This window comes from Lampris incognitus, chromosome 9 (assembly GCF_029633865.1).
Source record: "Lampris incognitus isolate fLamInc1 chromosome 9, fLamInc1.hap2, whole genome shotgun sequence".
NCBI classification, from domain to species: Eukaryota; Metazoa; Chordata; class Actinopteri; order Lampriformes; family Lampridae; genus Lampris; species Lampris incognitus.
In genome coordinates, this window is record NC_079219.1 from 38804491 (window position 1) to 38830893 (window position 26403).

Sequence of the window (26403 nt, forward strand, 5' to 3'; positions counted from 1 at the left end):
CCCCATCCATGTCTCTCTGGGTTCACGTCCGAGATTTGCCCTTCTGTGGCACTGAACCAGTCTCTGTAGTCTGTCCAGTGTAAGAGACTGGTTTAATACCAGTTACGATGACAGTTCTGAATATTACCCATAGTACAGAGACCATTTCTCCATATATAACCCCCCTCCCCCCCAACATCTCCCCTCCGTCTGCCTCACATCGACTCCTGGGTTGGCCTGTTTGACTACATCCTGGCACCGCTCGGGGTTGTTCCTTACCGAGGTGGTAAGAGTAATGAGGTAACTCACTGAAATCGTGCCCAGGTTCAAGTTATTTCCACAGGAAATACCGTTGAATCTCTTATCCCTAGCTAATTGTTAAGAAACAACAATGACAGTATACCAGCACTCCAAGCAGCTCTGCTACTCTGTCACCCTCCCCACCCCATCCCATCACCCACAAACCAGAACCAGTCCCCCCTCCACCCCCGCCCATGCCCGCCTAGTGTCTGTATCTCCATGCCGCTGGACAACAAGAGGAGAAAAAGGTGTGTTGCTGCGAGTCTGTCTTTTAGGCCATGGTCTCTTTCCCTGGCAGTCTGCGGTCGTTAAAGGTGTGCATGTTGATAACTTCCTCTGTTTTGACCATGACGGGCGGCTGGGGCTTGTGCTTAAGCCGACGCTGGCACTTGAGGGACACCCGCAACTCGTCCACCATGGCGCTGCAGAAGGACCTCTGTGCGGGGAAGAAACGACAAGACAGCAAAGAGAAAGAGAGAGAGAGAGAGAGAGAGAGAGAAAGGGTTTTTAGACCACCTCTGCAGACAGAATACAGAATAGGCAGCAGAAAACAATCACAACAGCCCAGCTGTCTCTGGAAGAGGGCTGTTTTGTGGCCCTTTGGTTAGGATCACGCTGAACAAGGTGGTGCCCTAGGTGGCAGGGCAGGCAAGGCAGTGAGGGGGCGGAGCATCAAGGCAGAGAGGGGGCGGAGCATCGCGGGATGTTGCAGGTCATAGGCTGTGTAACTGGTGTGACAGAAGGCTAGCATGGCATTACTGGACACAGGAGAGATTTGTGGGAGGCATGGGATCACTGGTGCCATGCAGGGTGATTTCTTATGTATTTATAATCTATGTATTCATTCCCATCGTGTTTTATCATGATGGCATGAACTAAATCATAAATCACCATACATACCATGACTATCATAGCTGCACACTTGGACACTAAACAATTTCAGTGATGGAGTGCCAGATGGGTGGGTGACATGAACACATAAAATAAAAAATAAAAAATGAAAAAAAAGTTATGAACTGGGTGATTTATCTATTTATTTATATATTGACATTACGACCCACTAAAGGTAAAAGTCATCATAAAATGCAATGTCAGGCTGAGAACAGCAGTCTTTGTTTCTGAACATGAGGAACTCTTTTCTAGAAAATCCCAAACACCAAAGAGCTCACATGATATTCAAGAAAGACAAACCCTCAAAAGTTCGTCAATAACAAATAATTCGAGATCAAACTCAACATTCTCTCTGGACAGTTACAACACATAGTTCATCCGGCTTGGTTGGGTGTCCCTACCTTGTGCATAACTGTAGTCCACTGACTTCCGGTTTCTACGGCAGCAGTCATTTCCTGGTTGTTGGCGTGTGCTATTGATAATGGAATATTTTTCGTGGTGCCTGCAAGATTTACCATGGATAAATGTCAACGACATGCACGGAATTGTCGACAACTTTTCACCTGCACCTACCAGCAAACGGGTGAAAAGTTTCAAGTTGTACATATCAAGTTCCGTCCACAATTCCGTCCGTCCACTCATCCTCAGAATTGTGGACGTCGCGAAAAATATGCCATTGTCAATAGAACACGCCAACAACCAGGAAGTTGCTATGACCGCTGCAGTAGAAACCGGAAGTCAGTGGACTACAGTTATGCACAGAGCCAGGTGGGAAGCCGGATGTGGGTATGTGCTCTGCGCGCTGCAATAGCGCCTCCTCTGGTCGGGAGGGGTAATTGGGGGATCAATCAATCAATCAATCAATCAATCAATCAATCAATCAATCAATCAAGTTGTATTTTTTATAGCGCTATTCTAGCTGCAACAACCACTCAAAGCCCTTTACAATTAATTAATTCACACACACACGTGATCATCCCACGCACTACGCCCCCCTGGTGAAACTCCTCACTGTCAGGTGAAAAGAAGCGGCTGGTGATTCCACATGTATCGGAGGAGGCATGTGGTAGTCTGCAGCCCTCCCCGGATCGGCAGAGGGGGTGGCGCAGCGACCGGAACGGCTGAGGAGAGTGGGGGTAATTGGCCAAATACAACTGGGGAGAAAAAAAAAGGGGGGGGGATTTTTTTTATTTCAGAGGACTTTTTCGGCTCACTCCTATCAGCATTATCATTGGATAGGGCTTTACTGGAGGGCAAAACTAAAGATGTATTCTTTAGCCTACAAAGAGCACAAAAAAAGCGCAAAAACAAAAAACAAAAGCAGTCCGACATTTTTCCTGCCGTTGCCCCAGCTTTTTCTTTTTTCTTCTTCTAATGTTAACGTTTTTGGTGCAAATTCTAGCTGGTTTCTCCATTTATTTCTAAATTTCATTTCTCCATGTGCGCATGTGCGTGAAATGAAATGACAAATAAAGCGTTTCTGATTCCGATTTAGGCAAACTTTGTTCACAGTCAGAAATACTGACTGAACTGTGACCCTGGTGGGACAGTGGAGACAAGCTAGTTTCCTTTTCAACATCCTTAGGACTGGTCCAGCTGCAATTGCATGGCTGAGCCATTTGTGCTGGGTGGATGGATGGTGGTCACATGAGTCTGGAAGAGTGATGAAGATGTGAAGGACGCACACTTACACTAGCACACACACACATACACACGTGTACACTCACACACTCACAAACATGTAAAATACCAAAAAAAACAACAACAAAAAAACGACATGCAACACACAAACACAAAACGTCCACAGACGCAGTCACACATGGGCAGGGTTATAATGACTACATTACAACCCTCAGCCATGGCAACAACAGCATGGCTGCTTGAATGCACGGCGGTCACATCAGATGGTCTTTAGATTATCTGGGAGTAGTGAATTAATCAAGATGGAGTGATGAGGGTCTGAAGCATATCTGTGTTGGGTAGTAGAATGATAGAGACTTTCTCTCTCTCACACACACACACACACACACACACACACACACACACACACACACACACACACACACAACACACACACACACACACACACACACACACACACACACACACACACACACACACACACACACACACACACACACACACACACACACACACACACACACACACACAATCCTTGTGAGCCATTTGCCCCATGGTAGATTTTCCTCTGTGTGAAGCCCATAGAGCAGCATGACTTATTAATGCCTATTATTTCTCATCTGGTTGAAACCTTGTATTGCTGCATGCCCAATTAAACTGCTTCTTCTTCAAGTTCTCTCCTCTTTTCTCATAAGTTACTCTGGCATCTGCAAATATTGTGTCAAACAATGCCAACGCCGGAGCTAAAGCCGCATTCCTAGATAAGCTACAAGGAAAATCCTGCACAAATATCCTGGTCTGCTTGGGGATAATATAAGGGATTTATTAGCATTGTAGCCTAGCATACATGTATCCTGCCACTTTCCTCATTGTATTTCCATCGCAGTATGAAGAAGAACACTGCAAATATTATTGAACGTACAGTCTTACAGCGCGTCTCGTAGTCATTCAGACGCTTCTTCCAGTGCTTACCTAAAAACAGTAGCCTACAGCGGGGTTTCAATCAAGGCCTTCAGTAATGAACTGCCCCCCCCCCACACACACACACATTTCTGAAATACATTATCACACACTATATGCACTACTGGATCAACACCAACAAGACAGCTGATCTTCAACAACCACAACACACACCACTGTGCACTATAGCAGCTATTGCAGCATCACCATCAGATGTCACTCAGCAACCAGATTGGTCACACACACCACATGGCACAAAAACAAACAACTAGAAGTGTGCACTCTGTAGAGTGCAGATCTCCACCAGGCGTCTCTCCTCTTCTTCGGTGCTCGGACTTGGCGACAAACCACCCCTTTTTTTGCCTACCAGGAGAAGGGGCCCTTATTAAAAGGCTTCAGATGTGTTTAATCGTCATGGTGTTCATGATTTAAATTGACGGTAGGCGAATGACTTTAAGTCATTCTAAAGCAATAAAACAATGGTAAGAAAACATACACCAAATCAGCCAAAACATTAAAACCACTTGCCTAAAATTGTGTAGGTCCCCTCGTGCTGCCAAAACAGCTCTGACCTGTTGAGGCATGGATTCCACAAGACCTCTGAAGATGCCCTCCGGTATCTGGCATCAAGATGTTAGCAGCAGATCCTTTTAGTCCTCTAAGTTGCGAGGTGGTGTCTCCACTCCATGGATCAGGCTTGTTTTTCCAGCACATCCCACTGACGCTAGATCGGGTTGAGATCTGGGGGAATTTAGAGGCCAAAGCAACCCCCTTCATCACTTTATCATGTTCCTCAAACCATTGTTGAACATTTTTGCAGGGCATATTATCCTGCTGAAAGAGGCCACTGCCATCAGGGAATACTGTTGCCATGAAGGAGTGTACTTGTTCTGCAACAATGCTTAGGTAGGTGGTATCTGTCAAAGTGAAATCCACATGAATAACAGGACTCAAGTTTTCCCAGCAGAACATTGTCCAGAGCATCACACTCACTGTCTCTGCTGGCTTGCCATATTCCCATAGTGCATCCTGGTGCCATCTCTTGCCCAGGTAAATGACGCACACAGGCCCAGCCATCCATATGATCCACATGATGTAAAAGTAAACATGATTCATCAGACCAGGCCACTTTCCTCCACTGCTCCATGGTCCAGTCTGATGCTCATGTGCCCATTGTAGGCACTTTCGGCGGTGGAGAGATGTCATCATGGGAGCTCTGACTGGTCTGCAGCTATGCAGGCCCATATACAGCAAGTATCAGAAATCAGACACAACTGATTGTAATCTCAGGCGTTTCTCCCAGCCCACAGCAGTGTAACACAAAAGACAAAAAACACATATCCAAAAGAAAACGACACCACCAAAAACATACAAAACTGAAAGAACAAAGAAAAAAAAACACACACAAACGCACAAATAGTCAGCAACACAGTGCGTTCAGTAAATTAACAACACAGTCCAAAAATGTCACTGTCCAGAGAACGAACACCAGCCAGGATGACTTTCGGAACCGCTGGTCTGCATGGGCTAGCAGCTAGCCCAGCCTGCCGCACTTCCACGTCCAGTTAGACCGCCCTCGGTGCTTCCTCCTCGGGCGTAGCTCCAGGCGGAGGCCGTGGTCCTTGGGCCCACCCGACGCAGCAGACCAAGCTCCCTCAGCCGATCCAGCGCCAGCTCCTCCAGCCAGACACCTCCTACACACCTCCCCCGTACTCCACATGACGACACAAATGCAGACGCAGACAAAAACAATGCACAGTTCCCGCCAGGCGAAGCTGCCACCAGACCGCCCTCAGTGTTATCGGAACCGTCGGTCTGCATGGGCTAGCAGCTAGCTTAGCCTGCCCTGCATCCGCGTCCTGTCAGACCACCCTCGGTGTTTCTTCTTTGGGCGCAGCTCCAGGCAGGGCCGTGGTCCCGAGGCCCACATGACGCAGCAGACCAAGCTCTCACAGCCGATCCAACGCGAGCTCTCCCACCCATCAAAGGAAATCGACGGATCACAGACATACTTCTTCACACGATGAGACAAACTCAGACGCAGACGTAGATATGGATAAAAACACTGCATCGTCGGAACTGGGGGGAAGCCGCCACAAACGTGAGTTCGCGCTGCCATTTTCCCACACCGGAAGTCATTATCTTAGTATATCTGTTTCAGTATATAAGTATATTATATACATATAATATACAGCAAGCTGCAATGAACTGTGTATTCTGACACCTGTCTATCGTAGCCAGCATTAACTTGTTCAGCAATTTTAGCTACAGTAGCTCGTCTGTTGGATCAGACCAGACGGGCTAGCCTTCGCTCCCCACGTGCATCAGTGACCCTTGGGCACCCATGACCCTGTTGCTGGTACACCAGTTGTCCTTTCTTGGACCACTTTTGGTAGGCACTGGCCACTGCAAACCAGGAACACCCAACAAGATCTTGATAGGTGCCATTGTAATGAGATAATCAATATTATTCACTTACCTGTCAGTGGTTTTAATGTTTTGGCAAATCGGTGTAGCTCAGCCATGGAAAATGGTTTATATTGAATCTACTAAGATGATTTCCAGTTATTACTGGACATGTTGTGATTAATCCTACTCTTGAAATTGTATTTTTATAGCGGCATTTTAACATTGGAGTCTATGGCACCTACACGTCTAATCCCCCTCATGATGTCAGTTAAACAAACATAGCGAGGTGACAACAAACATAGCGAGGTAACTAAAGCGAATTATTTTTTGGTTTATCTAGTGTTGCTTCAGTTCTGTGCCGAGATCAGCAGTGAATAATTTGCTGATTTGCAAAATATGGTCGACGTCTCGTTTACTTTCAACACTCATACCCGAATACATACACTGTCGCTGCCTGATCAAAATCTATGGTGCGCATGTGTGCAGTGACAGACAGCGTTGGTCGAGTGAGCAAGAGAGGGAGCGGCGATAGCGAGAAGAAATGTTATCCAAAGATTTTTAATCACCGCAACCACCAGAGGTTCTTGATCATACAATCAAAATTGTGCACAACATTTTTAAGCTAACAGGCCCCTAGTTTGCGAGATTAGCCTCGGACAGACACACACATGCTACCAAACACATAATCCCCTCTAGGCTACCATCTGGTGAAGATAACAAACGAGTTTACACAGTTGATGTAGTGTTCACCAGTCACTCATGCAGCTTCCAACAAATTCAATAAAGTATAGGCACAATTATTTTAATATTATCAGTGCACCGCTTTCAATTCAATAAGAAAAGTGTGCACACCAAACTGGAGTTGAAGTTCCACTTAACTTGAGAGACTCGTGGCAGCCTTCTTTCACAAAATTCATCCAGTAATTTAGTCCATTTGTGAGAACGTGTAAAAAATGCTGACAGTCCTACCAGATTTGCAAAATCATGAAGTAGATCGGCAACAAGATGTTCATTAGCTGTGAATGTGAGGCCATTGCACTTAGTTTGCTCACAACCCGCGAAAGGCTCAACCTCAAAGTGGATGACGACACCGGGGCTAGCACCGATACATCGCAAGGCCCTGGGGCGTTCTGTCACTGCACATTAACATTTGATCGGCTGATGATACGGTCACTCAAAGTTGTAATCAGTTTGCAGCTTCGAGGTTCAAGGAAAGGCTCGCATAGGGGTTGTCCAAGGAGCTGTGATGCATTTCGATGACATAGGAAATCCCTGCTCAGCCCCAGGAGATAACAAGTAATTGAATTTGACACATTTCAGGCACACTTAAATGTAACTTTGAAAAAGAAATTATGATTTTGATTTTGACAGGGCCGGCAGAAAAGGCCCTGATGGCTCTGACAGCCCACCACTGCCTAAAAGCCAACTGTGTTGTTAGCATTCTTCTTCCTCCATGAACACTGAAAATACTGTTCATAGACAAGCCCAAGAAAAACTCACATACAATGCTAATAATGATAAGAATGACTTGTGACACTCCGTAGTAAACACACTAATTACAGTACATTATACTGGATAGTGGGATGAATATTTGTATCAAAATGATATTGACTTAATTGGAGTAACGTGTGCACATAGGTGTTTGAATTTATTCCGTCTTTTTGTGACTGAATGAGCACAAAATGCATTGTATATTACATATGTAATCTAATATAGCATCAAATATCCAAACACAGTGGCTAAACTACCATATATGCAGATAATGCAGCTGCATGGGGCCCACAACAGTTTAGGGCTCGCACGCACGGACCCCTATTTATTTCACCACTATCGTATCAAAGATCTCGAGCATTGTGTCTACGGTATACAGTAAGTTAAAAAATGTTCAGTGTGCCCGTGGGTAATTATGGAAATGTGTACTACTGCATACTTTGCAGTAGAATAGACAACCTCTCACAGCAAAAAGCCCGAGGAGCAGGGCTTAATTTGTGCCGGAGCAAGCCGTAGCGCGCTCCGGGACCTCCCAGATTTGGACCGGCACCTATCTGATTGGCTCTGCCACCCCTTTCGTAACTATAAAAATCTGTAAAAACATTTTCTCTAATATTTAGCGTTATCTGTTCTGTCACTCTATTATTTCCCATTGACGATTTTCGTAAATCGCTTGTTTGCCTACGTTTGATGCATTTTAAATCAGCAATTTTTAAAAAAAATAGAAAGCGAGCGAGCGAGAGTGAGAGAGGGGGGGGGGGTCAATCGCTCAAGCCACGCGGCGCATGCCATGTCACAGGAGCTAACATTACCGCGATATTAGACTCACAACTAGCCGCCTGCTCTATCAAAAAGACAGTCAAATTTGTTTAGTTTGTTCAGACCAGCAGGTCAGCCGAACCCTAAGAAAGCCATGGCAATTTCGGAAGACCAACAGGGAAGGGCACAGCACAGCAGCAGCTAGCTCGCACAAGCGTGGCAGCGCCTGCTACTAGCAAACATGACGAGCAGGAGGAAGAAGAGGAGGTTAACGAGCCAGATTGCAGTCGAAGATAACTTTTTTCAAGGTGTACCCCTACATACAGGGCGAACGAGCGACAGAACCTTGGGCCAGAGGGCGTATGCTAACACAAGGGAAATACCGAACAGGATACAACGAGTTAAGTGATGATTTAAAGTACTCTTCCCACAGTATTGGTCGGACGACCATGGGCCACTGTTTGGGGAAGATGAAGTTGAAAGACTGCCAGCAGTTTAGAATTGGTGGCACGCAGAATGTCATTCGGGCATATGGAGAATATAGGGGCAATGGTGGGAAATTTGTCCCAGATGGACTGAAAGACCTCTTGGCAGCAGTCAATACTGTCCCCATCTCAAGTGCAGAGTGTGAGAGGGGCTTGAACCTACTCTGCACCGCCAACAGGTCATCTCTTCGCACATCCACCATCTCCACGCTACTCTTCCTTTGCCTTGTTGGACCACCACTCACCCTGTTCAACCCCATCCATATGTGAGATCATGCATTACTAAAGGACATAGAACTGCACAGGACACTAGGAGTAAAGTAAGAAGCAGGGAGAAGGAGGCTGAAGGCTCTATTGGTGTTTTGTGGGCTGTTTTGGACAAATAAATAAAAGGTACCTTTTAAAAATTATTTTCTGCAGTGTTGTAAATTGAGCCTTATAGTTTTGTGATGGTGATCAATGTATCGGGTCAAACTGCACAATTCAAGCGCCATAGCCTGTATGCATTGTATGCTGGCAAGTTGTTTAATGTTGTCTAAACATTTGAACGTTTCTTTAGCTCGGCATTAACTTGGCGAACTTTGCTACTGCGCATGTGTCTACTGCCTCGTTGTCACGTCAGATTAGGCTAGGCCCGTCTCTTTAATAAAAGCAACAATAAAATTATTGGTCGAAAAGCACGTGACTATTGCGTAGCTGTTTCAGCATCATGAAAAGCACTATTTTGTGCATTTTAAAACGTGTCCCGTGACTTTTTTTTCTCACCCCTAACCTGCCGGAGCAGCACCCTCTCAGTGCTCCGGGACCTCCTCATTTACAAATTAAGCACTGCCGAGGAGTAAAAGTATGACGTGAGAAGAACTTATTTAGGCAATATTACACGAGAGGGTGTGCCTTACCATCATAATTGGTACGACATTGATGCGGTTAGGACCGACGCACTTACACTGGGTTTCGTAAGCACTGAAGTGCTAATAATCACGGTAAAGCACTCCCCCTTGAGTGTAATATTGCAATTATACGACGGTTTCTAACAAAGTAATATATATATATATATATATATATATATATATATATATATATATATATATATATATATATATATATATATATATATAGTTACCTCCTTCAATATGAAGCCCTTTGGTGGGTGTTTGGAAAAGCGCTATATAAATGTAATGGTCCCCGCGACGTTGAGAGCAGGATAAGCGGCTTGGATAATGGATGGATGGATTATTTATTTTTTTTATTATCATTATTATTATTATTATCAAAATGTATTCATATTGTGGACAATTTGTATAATGTTCTGTATTGAACCTTGGTTTTCTTATCACGACGACCCAGGGAACTCTAGAATCACGCTTACGTTTTATTCTCTTGTTCTCTAGTTATATTTTCGTATCAACTTATTCTCTTGACCTAAAGTCTAGCGCCCCTTAGAGGTCTGACATTCCACTACATCCCCCTTTTAGTCAGTTATCACATTTCTTTAACGTTTCATTTAAATCTTTTCCAGCTTGTTATAGAACAAAACACATTTTCAATATTATGCATTTTCTTTAAACATGAGCAGTACTGTATACATAGTTTTTTTTCTGAAACCGTCAATGGTGTTGTGAGGGCTCAACTAATGAGGAGCAGAATATCAACACGGATACAGGTTTGTTTTTGTTTTTTTCTTGTATCCGTGTTGATATATATATATATATATATATATATATATATATATATATATATATATATACAAAAATAAAAATCCTAATTTGAAGGGCAGGGTGGACTACCTGACCCTTCTGACTCTGCTGTAGGGGTTTATTCTGCCCATTTTCACAGCAGGTCTTCCTAATACTTAACATGACCAGTTTTACCAGTCCAGTCTTTCAGTTGGACGGGAGACTCTTCCTGATCTAGTCACAGTCACATTCGGGTCAGGCTGGATCTGGTCGCGCTGGTCTGGTTCTGGAAGAGCAGTAAGCTGAGCTCGGTTTCTTCTCAGTGTTCCCAGCTCCATCTCTACGTTGTATGATCTTGGAGTTGAAGCTGGTGCTTGTACTGTACCAGTGGTCTTTGCTGTTCTGATCCAGACTCTCTGGCCTGGTTCAAGTATCGGCAACTCCTTTGCTCTGTGTCTTGCTCCATACGTTTTCTTTTGGTTCTCTTTCATCCTCATATATTTCCTTTTAAATGCTTGGAGGTCTGGCCATTTTGGTCTGAGTGTTCGAAGAGGGACTGGAACTGTAGACCTCAATCTTCTCCCCATCAGCAGTTCTGCTGGTGAGACTCCGTGAGCTAACGGGGCTGTTCTGTAAGCCAATAGAGCTTTCTGGTGATCTTTATTCTTGCTCAGTATCTGCTTTATTGTTCTCACCGCTCTCTCCACCTCACAGTTGCTCTGTGGATATCTGGGGCTACTAGTGATACGCGCAAAGTCATATTCTTGAGTGAATGCTGCAAACTCAGAAGAGGCGAAGTGTGACCCATTGTCCGTCACTAGTACCTCTCTGCCACGGTCTTTCAGGTAACGGTGTTGTCATCAGAGGCTGTGTTCGATAATTGGAAAACTGGCAGCACCTGTCACATCTTTCCACCAGCTCTCTGATATCATTTGTCAACCCAGGCCACCACATGGACTATTATGCCCTGGCAATGCACTTCGTCATGCCCTGGTGTCCACGGTGGATTCTTTCAAGCACCTCTCTGCACATGGGTGATGGAATAAGGATTTGTTACCCCTTTAGTAGGATACCATCTGCTACGTGCATGTCTGCTCTGTATGAACAGTATGGCAGGATATTCTCAGGGACCGCTTTCCTGTGCACTGGCCAACCCTTATTTGTGTACACTCTGAGTTGTCTTATCGTTGCATCTCTGTTCTGCATTTCTCTGATCTGCTCTATTTCAGTTTTTGTTGCTGGAATGTGCTCCATGACATAATCAATGCAGACTTTACACTCAGCATAAAGGAGTGTGTCACACTCCTTCATGCTGTCTGGTCTAAGTGGAACTCTTGACAATGCATCAGCTGCCACGAGCTGGTCCCCGGAACATGAATGATTCGGTACGTGAACCTCATCATCCTCGGCCTGAATCTGAGTATTCGTGGAGGTAAGTCATCAAGTGGTCAAGAGCCTAACAAGGAGATCAGAGGCTTGTGGTCTGTATGCACAGTGAAGTCCAGCCCCAGGAGATAGGCCCTCGCCATGACAAGGGCATGCGAGCAACTGAGCACCTCTTTATCGATCTGTGCATATCGAGTTTCAGTGGGCATCATACTTCTGGATATGTACACCACTGGCCTGTATTCTCCATCTGACCATATGATGATGCATCTGCGGACACAAGAGTTTCTCTTTTCAAACTATACTGCACTAAGACAGTTGGCAAACTGAGCTCCTTCTTTACTTCCTCAAAGGCCGTCTTTTGCTGCATGTCCAATGTCCACGTGCTGTAATTTTTCAAGAGGTCTCTCAAAGGTTTTGTGAGACTGGGCAGGTGAGGGGAAAACTTGTCGACATAGTTCACCATTCCCATAAAGCATTTCACTCCTTCAACATTGTGAGGTTCTGGCATGTTGATAATGGCTTTAATTTTGTCTGGATCGGCCTCAATCCCTTGATCACTAATTTTATGTCTCAGAAACTTCACTTCTTTCTCCCCTAACTTATATTTTTCATTTAGAGTCAGACCTGCACTCTCAAACTTTCGGAGGACTTCACACAACCTTTCATTATGCTCCGTCTGGTCTTTGCCAAACACCAAGACGTCATCTGCATGGCACAGTGTTCCAGGTGTGCCTGCAATGATCTGTGAGATTCTCAGCTGAAAGTGCTCAGGCGCTGCGGAAATCCCAAAGGGTAGCCACTTAAAACAATACCTGCTGAAAGGTGTAATGAACATCGTCAAGGGCTCAGAGTCTTTATGTAAGAGTATTTGCCAAAATCCTGATGTAGCATCCAGTTTGGAGAACACTACTGCTCCATCTAGCTTTGCAAGTGTGTCATCCACAGCTGGGAGTACATGTCTCCCTTGATGCACGCTTTCATTGAGTCTTGTTAGGTCTACACAGATCATACTGTTTCCACTGGGCTCTGGCACGACCACCATTCCTGCACATCACTCAGTGGGCTCTTGAATTTTCGGATGACTCCCATGTTTTCCATCCTATGGAGTTCTGACTTCACTTTGTCCAGAAGGGGTAGCGCTACATGTCGAGGAGCTGACAGTGTATATGGTGTTGCCCCCTTTGCTAACTATATCTTATAGCTACCTTGCAGCTTCCCTAAGCCTGAGAACACCTTTGGGAACATTTTTTTAATGTTTCCCATAGCATGGGCTGCTGCAACCTGTTCCAATAGTGGCAAAGTCTGGATAGCAGAAAGACCTAACAGTGGCATCACTAAATCCTTCACTACATATACTTCCTGCTCTATTTTCTTTTTGCCCTTTTTCAGACTTGCTTTGAACGTGCCCAGTACAGTGAGTGGCTGGTTGTTGGGACCGCTTATCATTCGCTGTGCATTATGGAGATTACCGTCTCTAGCATTTGAGTACATGAATTCTGGTATGGTATCTAACTTAAAGTTAATAAATTCTCCATTCAACCGTGTATCCCGTTTCCAGATACTGTCTTATTTCTGACTTCGATTTGTTCCCATGAATGCACATTCTGCTGTTTCACCTCTTTCTTCAATTGCCTCCACTCTCTGTACTGTCCTATACACTGCTGCATAATGGCCTTTCTTTTGGCATTTTCTACACTCCACCTCTCGAGCTGGACACTGCTTCCATGTACGTATGCTGAGGGCTTCTCCCACATCTTTTGCAGCTTTTGGTTCTCTGTGCAATGTGATTTTTCTGTGCTGTGGCCGCCATCTTAAATTCCCCTGGTTTTCTTGCAGCTGTAACATCCACATTTACTTCTTTTGTTTCAGCATTTTCTCGTCTAATCAATGGTTACTGTTTCTTGACTTCTTCATTTTGTCCGACTTGTGTGATTGTATTGGCCAAAGTGAGATTTGGATCTAACTGTAATTTTGCATCTCTGATTCCCACTACGATCCGATCTCTGATCATTTCTTCAAGCAGAACGCCATTTTGACAATGCTCCGCGAGCTTGTAAACATCAGTGATAAAGTTTTCTGCTGATTCGCCTGGCTGTCTACATCTGCTATTAAATTCGGCCCTCTCATATATTACATTGTGTTTTCCAATAAAATGCTCACCCAAGGCTTTACACACATACTTCATACTTCTTCTGTTCATCAGACAAAGTCAGTGTGTTCAAAATGTCACTTTTCTCCCCCATGATATACAGCAGCGAATCGATCTGGTATTCCTGACTCTTTTCTGCTAGTCCTGAAGCCATTCTAAATCATTCGAAGCATCGTAGCGATTGAGTCCATTGAAGCTTCCCGGGGGTGGTATCGAAAATAGTTGGTCCATTCTCTCGTTATTTCTCCTCTCTCCCTATCGAAGGCGAGTCAACGAGCTAGCAGGCTCAATTAGCTTAGCAGCGTGTTAGTGCACTGGCTACTGTAGGCAAACCCGGTCTTTTTTCCGACTTTATAAGTCGTTTCTTTCTTCTACTTACAGATTCGTCTAGCCAAACTTTTGACACCATGTTTAATGTTCTGTATTGTTCTGTATTCTTATCACGACGACACAGGGAATTCTGTAGAATCACTTTTACGTTTTATTCTCTTCTTCTCTAGTTACATTTTCGTATCAACTTATTCTCTTGAACTAAAGTCTAGCGCCCCCATAGGCCTGACGTTCCACTACACAATTCACTCAAAAAAAACTTTTCAGAATCAGAAACACTATGTCATTTCATTTCATTTCATGCATTTGCACACATGAAATGAAACGAAACATCGTTTCCCAGCCCACAGCAGTGCAACACAAAGACAAAAACACATTTCCAAAAACTACAAGAACACATATATCCAAACTAACACACACACACACACACACACACACACACACACACACACACATATATATATATATATATATATACATATATACACATATATATACATATATATATAAAACACACACACACACACACACACACACACACACACACACACATATATATAAATCACTGTCCAGGAGAACGAACACTAGCCAGGATGACTGTCGGAACTGCCGGTCTGCATGGGCTAGAAGTTAGCTTAGCCTTCCCCGCTTCTGCGTCCTGTCAGACTGTCCTTGGTGGTGGTAGGGAGTTGTTCCTTATCCGATGAGAGGGTCTATGGACAGGATGTTGTGTTGCTGTTGAGCCCACTAAGGCAAATTTGTGATTTGTGATATTGGGCTATACAAATAAAATTGATTTGATTTGATTTGACTCCGGTCAGGGCCGTGGTCCATGGGCCCACAGGACGCAGCAGACCAAGCTCCCTCAGCCGATCCAACACCAGCTCTCCCAGCCCTACACACCTTCGACAGACTTCCCCGCACTCCACATGACGACACTAAAGACCACAGTCAAGGCTAGGCAAGGCTGCCACCAGACCACCCTCGGTGACATCGGAACTGCCGGTCTGCATGGGCTAGCAGTTAGCTTAGTCTGCTCCGCTTCTGCATCCTGTCATACCGCCCTTGGTGTTACCTCTTTGGGCACAGTTACTGGCAGGGCCATGGTCCCTTGGCCCACAGGAAGTACAAGACTTCCTGTGGGCCCAGACTCTCTCAGCTGATCCAGCGCCAGCTCTCCCAGCCATCAATCGAAGACAAATTTAGACGATGACGTGGACAAAGACACGTAGACGTAGACAAAGACATGGACAGACGGTACTGGGTAAGGTCGCCGCAAACGTGAATTTGCGGCATCTACCCAGTTTTATCTTTTTCGCTAGTGTCATCTCCATTTCCCTGGAAATACATAGGGTATGACTAATACCTGGAAAATACTCACTCACATCAGTAGACTCCTATGAAACCTACTTTACTACTCTAGCAAGTAGGGCGACCCTTAGTAACGACCTAGTAACATATGATTTCTAGTCCTTGTTGAGTCAGCCACAGCCAGCCAACTTGTGCTATTGCTTTCTAGATATTGTGGGATTTTCCAAAATGAATGAATACCCCACACAAAACTGCATTGCTAGCTCAATCTTGTTATAACAAAAATATCTGCAGGAAAGAAAAAAAAGAAATTTCCCATGGACAGATTAAGCTACTACATCCGTGAACTTCACATGCATTTTTAAGCTGGTATGTATGAAATATGTATAGTTCTAATCAAAGACAGAATAATATTTATATTTATGAGGCATTTTTTTATTTGAGCACAGCTAGTGGTGCTGTCATTCTGATTTGATCATGTTCTAAATGTCTACCACCAATCAGATTGCTTGGTCGGAGGTGTCTGTTGTATAATTATGATTTATTTGGCTAATAATCAACCTACACACTTGTGTTTTGTGTTTATAAGGCCTAAGTACAGCAATGAATAATGTTGTATATGTGTGGGTGGGCCATCACCGATTATGTTTTCATCGTTTATGACTCCTCTTCTGTAGCACGGCAGTCTCACAGTAATCACTTCATTTACATGTCAACTGTGCAGTGCATTTCACTGTTGCTGGTCATTTTAAAGCTGCATGCTTTCACTTTCCTTCGCTACAGACATTATATTACATCTGATTGTGATGGGAAGGTCAGGCCACTTTGACTATCTTGCATCAGGGCCCGGCGCAAAGTTGTTACGACTCCTGGCATACTTGCTGATTGTTTGAGCCACTCTGAGAAAGTTTTTTTTTTAATGGTTATTGATTTATCCCCCCCCCCCCCCAATGAAATTGAATGGCATGACAATGATTTGCCAGTAAGAGCCACCATGCTCCGAGACACTGGGGACATTGGGGCCGCTCCATCTCTGACTCAGGGGACACATAGCCATCACACTGCCAGTGTCATATTAGATTGATTGTTGCTATTTAGGGCCACTGAATCACCAAGTTTTTATGACAACCAACAATCCTGTAGATGTACCACTGCTGCACCACTTTGGAAATATTTCGGAGGAAGGGGCCGCCCGCTTGACTCAAGCAAATTGGTGATATCGTAAATCTTAACACTTCACCGTTATTTCCCTCAGTTATTCCAACAGTAAGTCCAGCATGGGGTTTTGGCTGGGCCCTCGTTATGCGGTATCACCTGTAGGCTCATATGGAGCTTGAATGGAGGAATGATCTGGATGGAATGAGGGGCATGGCTATGGTGTAATCCTTCCCTCTCTGTCTCTCCTCCCCAGTGGGCAGTAGATGAATAGCTGCTTTTTGGGTTTGCCTAACATGCTGGGTTGTGTTGTCATCATCTTGTGTAGGTCTCTGCTTTGATGAGCAGAATACAGCCATGGTGGCATTATTTCTCTGTGTGTGTGTGTGCGTGTGTGTTAAATAAACTGTGCAAAGCAGATGATGTACACCTAACTGTGTGTGTGTGTGTGTGCGTATGTGTGTGTGTCTGTGTCTCGGTGTCTGTGCGTGTGCATGCGTAAGCATTTAGTAGTGTGTAGATGTGTGATGTGTGCACAGGTGGTGAGCTAGGTTCCTCACACAGCTGGTGGTCTCCTGTATCCAGAGAGCCAGGTTAGTCTGCAGCAGCAGCCTCAGCAGCAGGCAGGAAGAGAGGGAAGAGCAGCAGGAGGAGGAGGAGAGGGAGGAGGAGAAGTGGGAGGAGGAAGCAAAGGAGGAGCTGAGGGAGGAAGAGGAAAAAGAGGAGGAGAAGGTGGAAGAGGGAGAGGAGGAAGAGGAAAAAGAGGAGGAGGAGGTGGAAGAGGGAGAGGAGGAAGGGGGACAACTATGGTAATCATGGAAATTTGACAAGTTGGTGTCTGCTCGGATGGGATATTATGGACTCCAGAGTCACCGCTTTCATTTTGTCTCCAACTCTGGACTTAAATATGGACTTAAAGCTCTTCAGATAGGACTGCAAAGCAGAAATTGACTCTTGCAAAAGCTTTGAGTAAAACTGAAATAAATATATCTTTATCTTTTAACTGTCATTTATTTCAACTGATTTATAAGGTGTTTTATAGAGAATTTCAGTGTTAATGACATTAAATCAGGTCAAAAATGTCTTCCATGAAAAGTTACTTAAATCTAACAGCAATGGTATGAAGTGCATCTTTAAGAGTCTGTAAATAATGAAATATAAATAATGTAAATAATGACATGAAAAAGCAGCATGCAGCAGCATGTATAGAGAAATTATGTATAGGTGACACACAAGAGAGAAAAAAGTAATAATAATAGTAATAATAATGGATGATCAAAAAGACAAGCCTAAAGAGGCCTATGTTGTGTAAACTTATCAAATGTTTATTAATAAAGTTTATTCATTAACAAGCTGATGACGTAATATGACAATGCTCTTATGTCATAGTATTACAGGTTGAAATTAGGAAATGCAGTAATTCCAAAAACACACATTTATGGTGTTAACATGTCTATTTAGATATTAAAAACACTATAAACAGTTCCTCTTCTGTACTGAGGCTTTATGGCTCATCCCATCATATAAATAAGTAGCTGCTTTTTTTGGCTCCTTTCTAATGTTACAAAACAGAACTAATTATAAAATGCAAATTTCGGGGTGTGCGCTGTCAAGCATGGGAAACACAACAAAGAGATGCTTAGCACCACATTTTTCAAGTTGACACTTCCAGCATCACGGTGAGAAAACAACCCATATTGTAGTAGTAGGTGGCAGTCAATTATGTGCTGGGCCCAGAGCAATGGAACTAAATATATGGTTGACTCACACATTAGCCAGCAAACAGCTTGAATTAAGAGTTGGACTGTGTGATTCAGGAGGTACACATTACAGTACAGTACATTATTATTTTTGTGGAATACATATATGATGACAAATAATTACATTTTGTGTTTGCTGTTGTAACAATCATGAATAAGTAGACTCGCTAGCCCTTGGTTAACGGGTCTGACCCTTTAGTCGACTGGTTAACATAGTCGTCCATGGTTTGAGAGGTCCCGGGTTAAAATCCCAGAAATTTGTTACCTCCCGAACCTGCCGGTCAAGGGGCAACAAGTTCTCAATCCTGTGCTGTGCTGTGTTAAAGAATAAATCCTCCTGCCGTTAAGTTAACACCAGCTCAACGTGTATGTCTTCTATTCTTTAACACAGCATGGCGCAGGCAGGATTGAGAACTTGTTGCCCCTTGACCGGCAGGTTTGGGAGGTAACAAATTTGGGGGCTTGTCCAGGATCTCCCCCACCACGGGCGACTATGTTAACCAGTCAACTAAAGGGTCTGACCCGTTAGCCGTGGGTTAGCTAGTCTACATATTCATAATAGTTACACTGTTATGACCAAGTGTAAATTCAGAGAAGTGAGTGCAGTGACAATTAAAGCAGTGATGTGTAGTGAGTGTTACACACATCCTGTGCTCAAATGAACAGCATCTCCATGCATTAGGGTGCGATACATGTTGCACATGTTGCAGTAGAGACATCTGAGAACAGAACCGGAGTACACAATATTCAGTGTGTCTGAATAATAGATGTGGGTTTGAAAGTAAGGTTGATATATAATGATATATAGTGATATATAATTCTCTAAACTGACAACTGTCTCAGTCTTCTTCAGACCATGACCCATTCTTTGTCTGCATGGTGCCGTGCTGTGTGTGTGTGTGTGTGTGTGTGTGTGCTCCTCAAGCTTGATTTAAATTGATAAATTTCAGCTGAAGACAACAGCCTTGGCGATACTATGCAATACGTGGTTATGAAGCCACGCCTGTCGATCTTTATTTGTTATCCTGTTGCTGCTTCAGCAACTTTAATATTGCCTGTTGACTTTACTCATCGTTTGATATACCTCATTCAGGTCTGGGCAATAACGAAGTTATTGATATCGCCTGTTGACTTTACTTATCGTTTGATATACCTCATTCAGGTCCGGGCAATAACAAAGTTATTGAGAATTATTAAGTGAACTATTATTAAGTGAATTATTATATCAACAAGACTTTTAAGACCACTGTAACTTGTCAGACTAGCACGATAGTGAAAACGACAGCAAAAAAAAGAAGAAAAAAAGGCTGGACTACTAGAAATCACATCTTAAGAAAATGATGTTTTTTTAAGAAGATTATGCATGCAAACTTCATTTTATACACTGAGATAATGGTGGATTATCGTGACACATCATTAATATTGGGAATTAGATGCATCAAGTGGAATGAAAGCTATCGGTGGTTGCCCCTTAAGTTCTGCGGATTTGAGAGGAGCAGGAAACCAAAAGCAATCAAAAGTAAACACAATCCATATTGTGTTTGAGCAACTTGACACTTTAAATGTTGAATACATTTTTACAGCTAATCATAATCTGTTAATGCCTGCATTTCAACGCAATATTAACCTTTGTCACCATAATATAATTTCTGTACTTAATACACTACGGCATTTTCAACACCATTTCTTAGGCACAGCCTTGGTGTGTGTGTGTGTGTGTGTGTGTGTGTGTGTGTGTGTGTGTGTGTGTGTGCGTGTGTGTGCGTACATGTTTGATGAGCACAGCAGCTAAACACAACAGAAGTGTGACCTCCCCCTCATCACTACAGGGACTGCTGGTCAGGTTAAAACACACTCAGTAATCGATGGAAGGTGTTGAAAACAGCTGTTAGTGAGCGCTGAAGGACCAGCAGGGCCTGGGAGACGGACTTTATTATTCTGCATGCCATGAGAGCTTTTAAACTGAGTCTTTAAAGTGAGACAGCTCAGGGACAGGGCCATGTTAAAAACCTCATGTTGCCTCAGTAGTCAATTATAACATTTCGTATTTCATATAACCTAACAATTATTGTTTAGGGTATACCTGATAAAATTTTGGGATCTCTTTCAAATCCCAAAAGGAAATTTTCAAAAATCCTTACATTTAAATTGTGTTATCGTTCTGATTTGGAAAGGTTAAAAGCTACAACAGGTGTGAACAGTGGGTATAAATAATGTATAACTACTGTATAAATAGAATGACAATATGCAGAATGATAATGGATAGCAGAGGTAAAGCTATGGAGAGTGAACATGGCTTTTTTTAAAGGTGGGCTTAACACAGCAAACCTTTCCAATACCTGCATATAGGTGTAGCCTACGATATACTTAAAATATAGTTTAACTTGTACCATCACCAACTTTTCAAATCTTCTGTAAACGTCCACTGGTGTAAAGGTTTTTATCTACTTTGACATGGTTAACAGTTGAATAATTTAGGGGCATTTAAGTTCATTTTAGATAACAGTGCAAAGCTTCTTGAGTTTTTCTTGAGGTCATTTGAGATGGTGGTTAAAGTCTAGCTTGGATCCATGGTGACAGCAGAATTCCTCACGTTTCTTATCTTGTTGTCGCCATTGGGCCTAAATGAATAAATGCAAAGAAACCAACCCTTATCTTTTGGTATAGTTTATGTTACCATTTTATTGTAAATTTCTGGAACTATCAGATAGATGATCTCTTAAAAATGATCTTGTGATTCAAGAATAGAACATTTTTTTTATTGCTTTACGTTAAGCTAGGGGAGCTGATGCGTTCAAATTGAACACCTAAATTTTATCTGATGTTTGCAGGAAAAAGTATTTCAATATGACATGGAAAATAAAAAGCGCAAGTATTTCACCTGTATGTTAGCCTTGATATGGGAATGTGCTTTATAGGCTTAGTGATAATGGCAAGAAATTCAGCTACCATAGATGCAAATATAGTTTGAAATAACCAAGAGGATCACGTTTGATGGATGTTTCTTACCTTTTCAAGTTGTGCGTTCTGTTTGGACTTGTAGAGGAACTCTCCAACTGCTACAAACACGGAGAGGACAAGTCCGGCAGCCAGGACGATGAAGATCCCACCGATGTTCTGCACGCCTAGGGCGCTAGCCTCCTTGCTCTCCTCCTCCGGACAGCCATTCCCCCTCCACCACTTCTCCTTCATCATGTGCAGCTTGCCTTCCTCCTGAAGCTGCAGGATGGCAATAGTGATCTTATCTCTGTACGGAGAGCCTGAGGGACCAAAAAGACATACAAGGCCAAGATGAACCACCACGTGGGACAACTATCTCGGTAAAGGGTTGACAGAGACTAGATTGTTGTGTGGACTGGATCACAACTTGGCAGATTTTTTGATAAATTGGAAGATTATTGCCTCAAATTAAAGCATTTTGGATGGAAACATCAGATATAATATTTTTTCTGTCAATCAAAAAGGCATGTTTAGCAAATAAATAAATAATAAACTAAAATGAAATATTAATCCGACTTGGTTTTGAGAAATTCTATATCAATGTACAGACCCTTGTAATTTCCTTAAAAGAATCGTAGGAGCACAAACACTCGGCCTGGAAGTCAGACCACAAGTAACGTTCTCAATCGATTTTTGTCTTCAGTAGACTTCATTACATTTCACTGTAGATGTGACTCCATCTCAATTGCACAATGACTAAGTTCACTCACTGAATGGTCCTTTTACACAAGATCTAATTCTCAGTGGGGCAAGAATAATAAACTAATAACACCAAAATACATCCAACAGACACAAAATGGGCGGTCTGGCGGTGGCCTCGCCTAGCCTTGATTGTGTTTCTAGTGTCGTCATGTGGGGTGCGGGGAGGTGTGTTGAAGTTGTCTGGCTGGGAGAGCTGGCGTTGGATCGGCTAAGGCAGGGGTCTCCAACCTTTTTTCCTCTGAGAGCTACTTTTACAAAATGAAAACGGCGAGAGCTACTCGTGTTTTGTAACATTTATTCTCATAGCTTATTTCAACCCAAACAAACTGAATAAGCTTGTTTTGCTTGAACATTCACAAAATGTTGGTTTCCACAACTCACATTTTGTATTAAAACATCACAAAAAGTATTTAATTCACCTGCATGTGCGTTTTGTATTTCTGCATGCATTTCTTTCTAGTCTATCTCACACTATTAAATTAAAATATGAATGCTGTCAAAACAAAATGCAATTACAAATAAACATATATTATTACTTACTCACTTTTCATTTTGTTATATCTGTCCACATGTCACTGTATGTATCACTTCACAAGAGTATTCACATGTACAGTTGTATGTGTGATGTGTATTCAGCCTTTTGTAGCTAGTGAGATGACTGGCACTGCATGGAGTCAACAAGAGAGGCGTATGCTGGAGTGTATCCACTCAGGTTCACTCTTATGGAGTCATTTAAATGTTCATCTGTCAGTCTTGTTCTGAACTTTGATTTCATGACATTAATGTCAGAAAAGGCCGACTCACAGACGTATGTAGACCCAAACGAAGCAGAAATTTTCAGAGCTGCTTGGTGAAGACTCTTATAGTTATCTGGCGCTACTAAGCTCCAGAAATGCTGAGAATGCTGTTGAGCCTTTAACTGCACATTATTTTGAAGGTTTATTACCTCAATTTCCATTTCTACAGGATCAACACAGAACAGCTCAGCAATCTGTCCTTGAAATCTCACTTATGTCCACATCCATGAAGGGGTTGGCCATAAATGTCACACAGGGCTCAAGTTTCTCAAGGTCACTGAATCTGTCTGCAAACTCCTGCCCAAGCCTTGACAAGAGGTCACAATACTTGGAAACATTTAAAACGCTGGCTGCACCAGTGTAACTTTCCAACATCTTTGAGACACAGGGGAAGTGCTGAAACTTTTTGTTTTTCACTTGCTGAATGTACAATGACAGTTTTGCACTGAACGCATTGACAGCACTGATCATATCAGATATGTTTTTTATCTTGGCCTTGTAACTGTAGGTTCAGGTCATTCATTTTCTCAGTTACATCTGTCAGGAAAGCAAGATCAAGTAGCCACTCTGCATCAGATAATAGGGTGGTATCCTCCTCCCTCGTTTCCATAAATGCCTTGATTTCACCCAGCAAGGAAAGAAAGCGTTGTTGTATCTTACCCCGACTTAGCCACCTGACTTCAGTGTGGAGGAGGACATCCCCATACTCCGCAGAGCATTCCTCCAGCAGCAGCTTGAAGCTGCGGTGTTGCTTAGCCTTTGCTCGAATGGAGTTGATGATCTTAACAACAGGCGCCATCACACGGTCACATTCCATAACGTTTACGCATATAGCCTGTTGGTGAATGATGCAGTGATAGTTCAGAAACTTTGGAAAGTCCGGGTCCGCTTTGCAGTGCGCAATAAATCCCGAGTGACGACCTGTCATAGCAGGGGCTCCATCAGCTGTTACAGACACCAGCTTTTCAATAGGGGTCTTTTTTCATACAAAGTAATCCTTCACTGCATGGTAAACATCAACTCCCCAGGTTGTGGTTTTCAGCGGAAGGTCAAAAACTCTTCTTTGGTGGAAAAGTCATCAAACACCATCCGAATGAAAACAGCTAGCTGGGCTGCATCGCTGGAGTCGACAGACTCATCACACTGAATTCAAAACCATTTGCACCTGTTCATGTCCGAGTCCAGCTGTTTTACCGCATCCACAGACAGCGCAGACGCTCTCCTTGCCACAGTATTAGCGCCAAGTTGTACATCGGCAATAGCAGACAACATTTCTGTCTTACTTTTATGGTCCCTGAATAACGTGTCAGCCACCGCAGGCATAGCCTCCTTTACAATCCCGCCATCGGTGAAGGGCTTTTTGTGCTTGGTTAAGATGTGCGCCACTTTAAACGCAGCCTCTGTTGCTGCGTTGGCCTTCTTCTTCGTTGGTCTTGTGAGCAGAATCTGTTGTCTTTGAAGCGTAGTTTTCAGCTCCTTTGTCTTCTCTTTTCGTACACTGCTACCTGCAGCGAAGTCCCGTGAAAACTTGCTGTGGACTTTGGTGAAATGGCGCTCCACGTTACATCTTTTACCGACTGACACGCTAGCTCCGCAGATTAGACACACACACTTGTCGTTTACATTCGTGAAACCAAACTCTGTTTCCCGCTCTCCGTGAGAATAGTGTGTCTTTAGCCTCTTACTGGTATGGGCAGCTGCCGCGGTCGTGGTTGCGGTCCGTCTCGCATCACCACTGACTCATCAAGCTTGACAGCAGCGCAACTGTTTGATTGACAACTAATTAGCAAATAATAATGTTGTGTAAGAAGGGGGCGGGACACCTGTGAATTTGATTGGATATAAATGTAAAGCGGATTTTTCCAAGTGACCAAACAAATTTGACTCATCAAGTTTTCAAATTTATGAAAGATTCATTAACCCTTTGGCGAGCTACTTGGGAAGGGGTAGCTCGTGACGTATTGGAGACCCCTGGTTGGTCTGCTGCATCCTGTGGGCCCAAGGACCACGGCCCTGCATGGAGCTGCGCCCGAAGAGACAACACCGAGGGCGGTCTGAGAGGGCGTGGAAGCGGGGCAGGCTAAGCTAACTGCTAGCCCATGCAGACCGGCAGTTCTGACAGTCATCCTGGCTGGCGTTCGTTCTCCTGGACAGTGGTATTTTATTTATTTATCTTTTTTTTAGTTTAGATATATGTGTTAGTTTGAATATATATGTTGTTGTAGTTCTTGGATGTGTTTTTGTCTTTGTGTTGCACTGCTGTGGGCTGGGGGAAAGAATGTTTTGTTTCATTTCATTAAATGAAATGCCAAATAAAGTGTTTCTGATTCTGATTCTGAAAAGTCCTACTCTTCTACCTTAACACTTTTTCTTTTCTTTTTTAAAAGTCGGTTGCTTGCTTAATTTGTGGTAATTGTTTTGTTTGTTGCTCTCTGGGTTGTTTAATTGTCTTAATGAATAAATAAAGTTGTAGTGAGTCCCCTTCCCCTGTTTTTTTCCCAGAAGCCCCGGGGCCTCCTTCCCACACCAGTAAACAGCTCTGTAGAGCAAAACCAGTCACACACTTAAACCTCTGACTAAAGCTGGACAAAACCTTGTTAAAAAAAAACAAAAAATAAAACACACATACAAAAACAAAACAAACTCATTGAGTTCCCCAGGACACCTCCTGTTTTCCCTTTCTCCGAACATCCCTGCTTTTTACAGCCCCCTCACAGTGCTATCAGGATATCATTATTACTTTGTGCAAAAAAAAAATGTAAAAGGTAATGAGAATGAGCCCACATTGGCCTACAGGGAGAATAACATGTTTAGATTATCATTAGATTATTAGATTATTGCGCTCTGGAGTCAGGGACTACTCCAAAGTAATGAAGCAACAGAATATTTACATTTATGCTCATTTTCATATATTTAATGTTTTATACATACGTATTGACATTCGCTTGTATTAATCTGCTTTTAAAATGCCAGTTTGAAGACTGCAATAATTTGTAAAGGGAAAGGAGCTTGTTTCTTTAAAAGGTTATTACATAGTAATAATGCAGAAGGTCAAAGTAAAAAGGGAAGGAAGCTGTGAATAGATGGCGAAAAAAAAACCTGCACGGCGAGGTCATGTACTGTGCTGTGCCCTGAATTTTGTCAATGCAAAAACAAGAAAAACGATTTGTACCGGGTAAGAAAATAGAGTTGCCAGAAGCAGAACGGACTGTGTGTTGC

The 26403-nt window shown here is 43.2% G+C and overlaps 1 protein-coding gene across 2 annotated transcripts in view; it reads right to left on the bottom strand.

The window, feature by feature from the left end:
• Positions 1–550: 550 nt before the first annotated feature.
• The window catches only part of grik2 (glutamate receptor, ionotropic, kainate 2), a 316356-nt gene continuing 290503 nt past the window's right edge, over positions 551–26403 (bottom strand). For both annotated transcript variants that reach the window (XM_056286734.1, XM_056286735.1), the window contains 2 exons: positions 21695–21945; positions 551–715 (listed from right to left, as the gene is read on the bottom strand). In XM_056286734.1, coding sequence (XP_056142709.1) covers positions 551–715; positions 21695–21945 — 416 coding nt within the window. The remainder of the gene's footprint in view (positions 716–21694; positions 21946–26403) is intronic.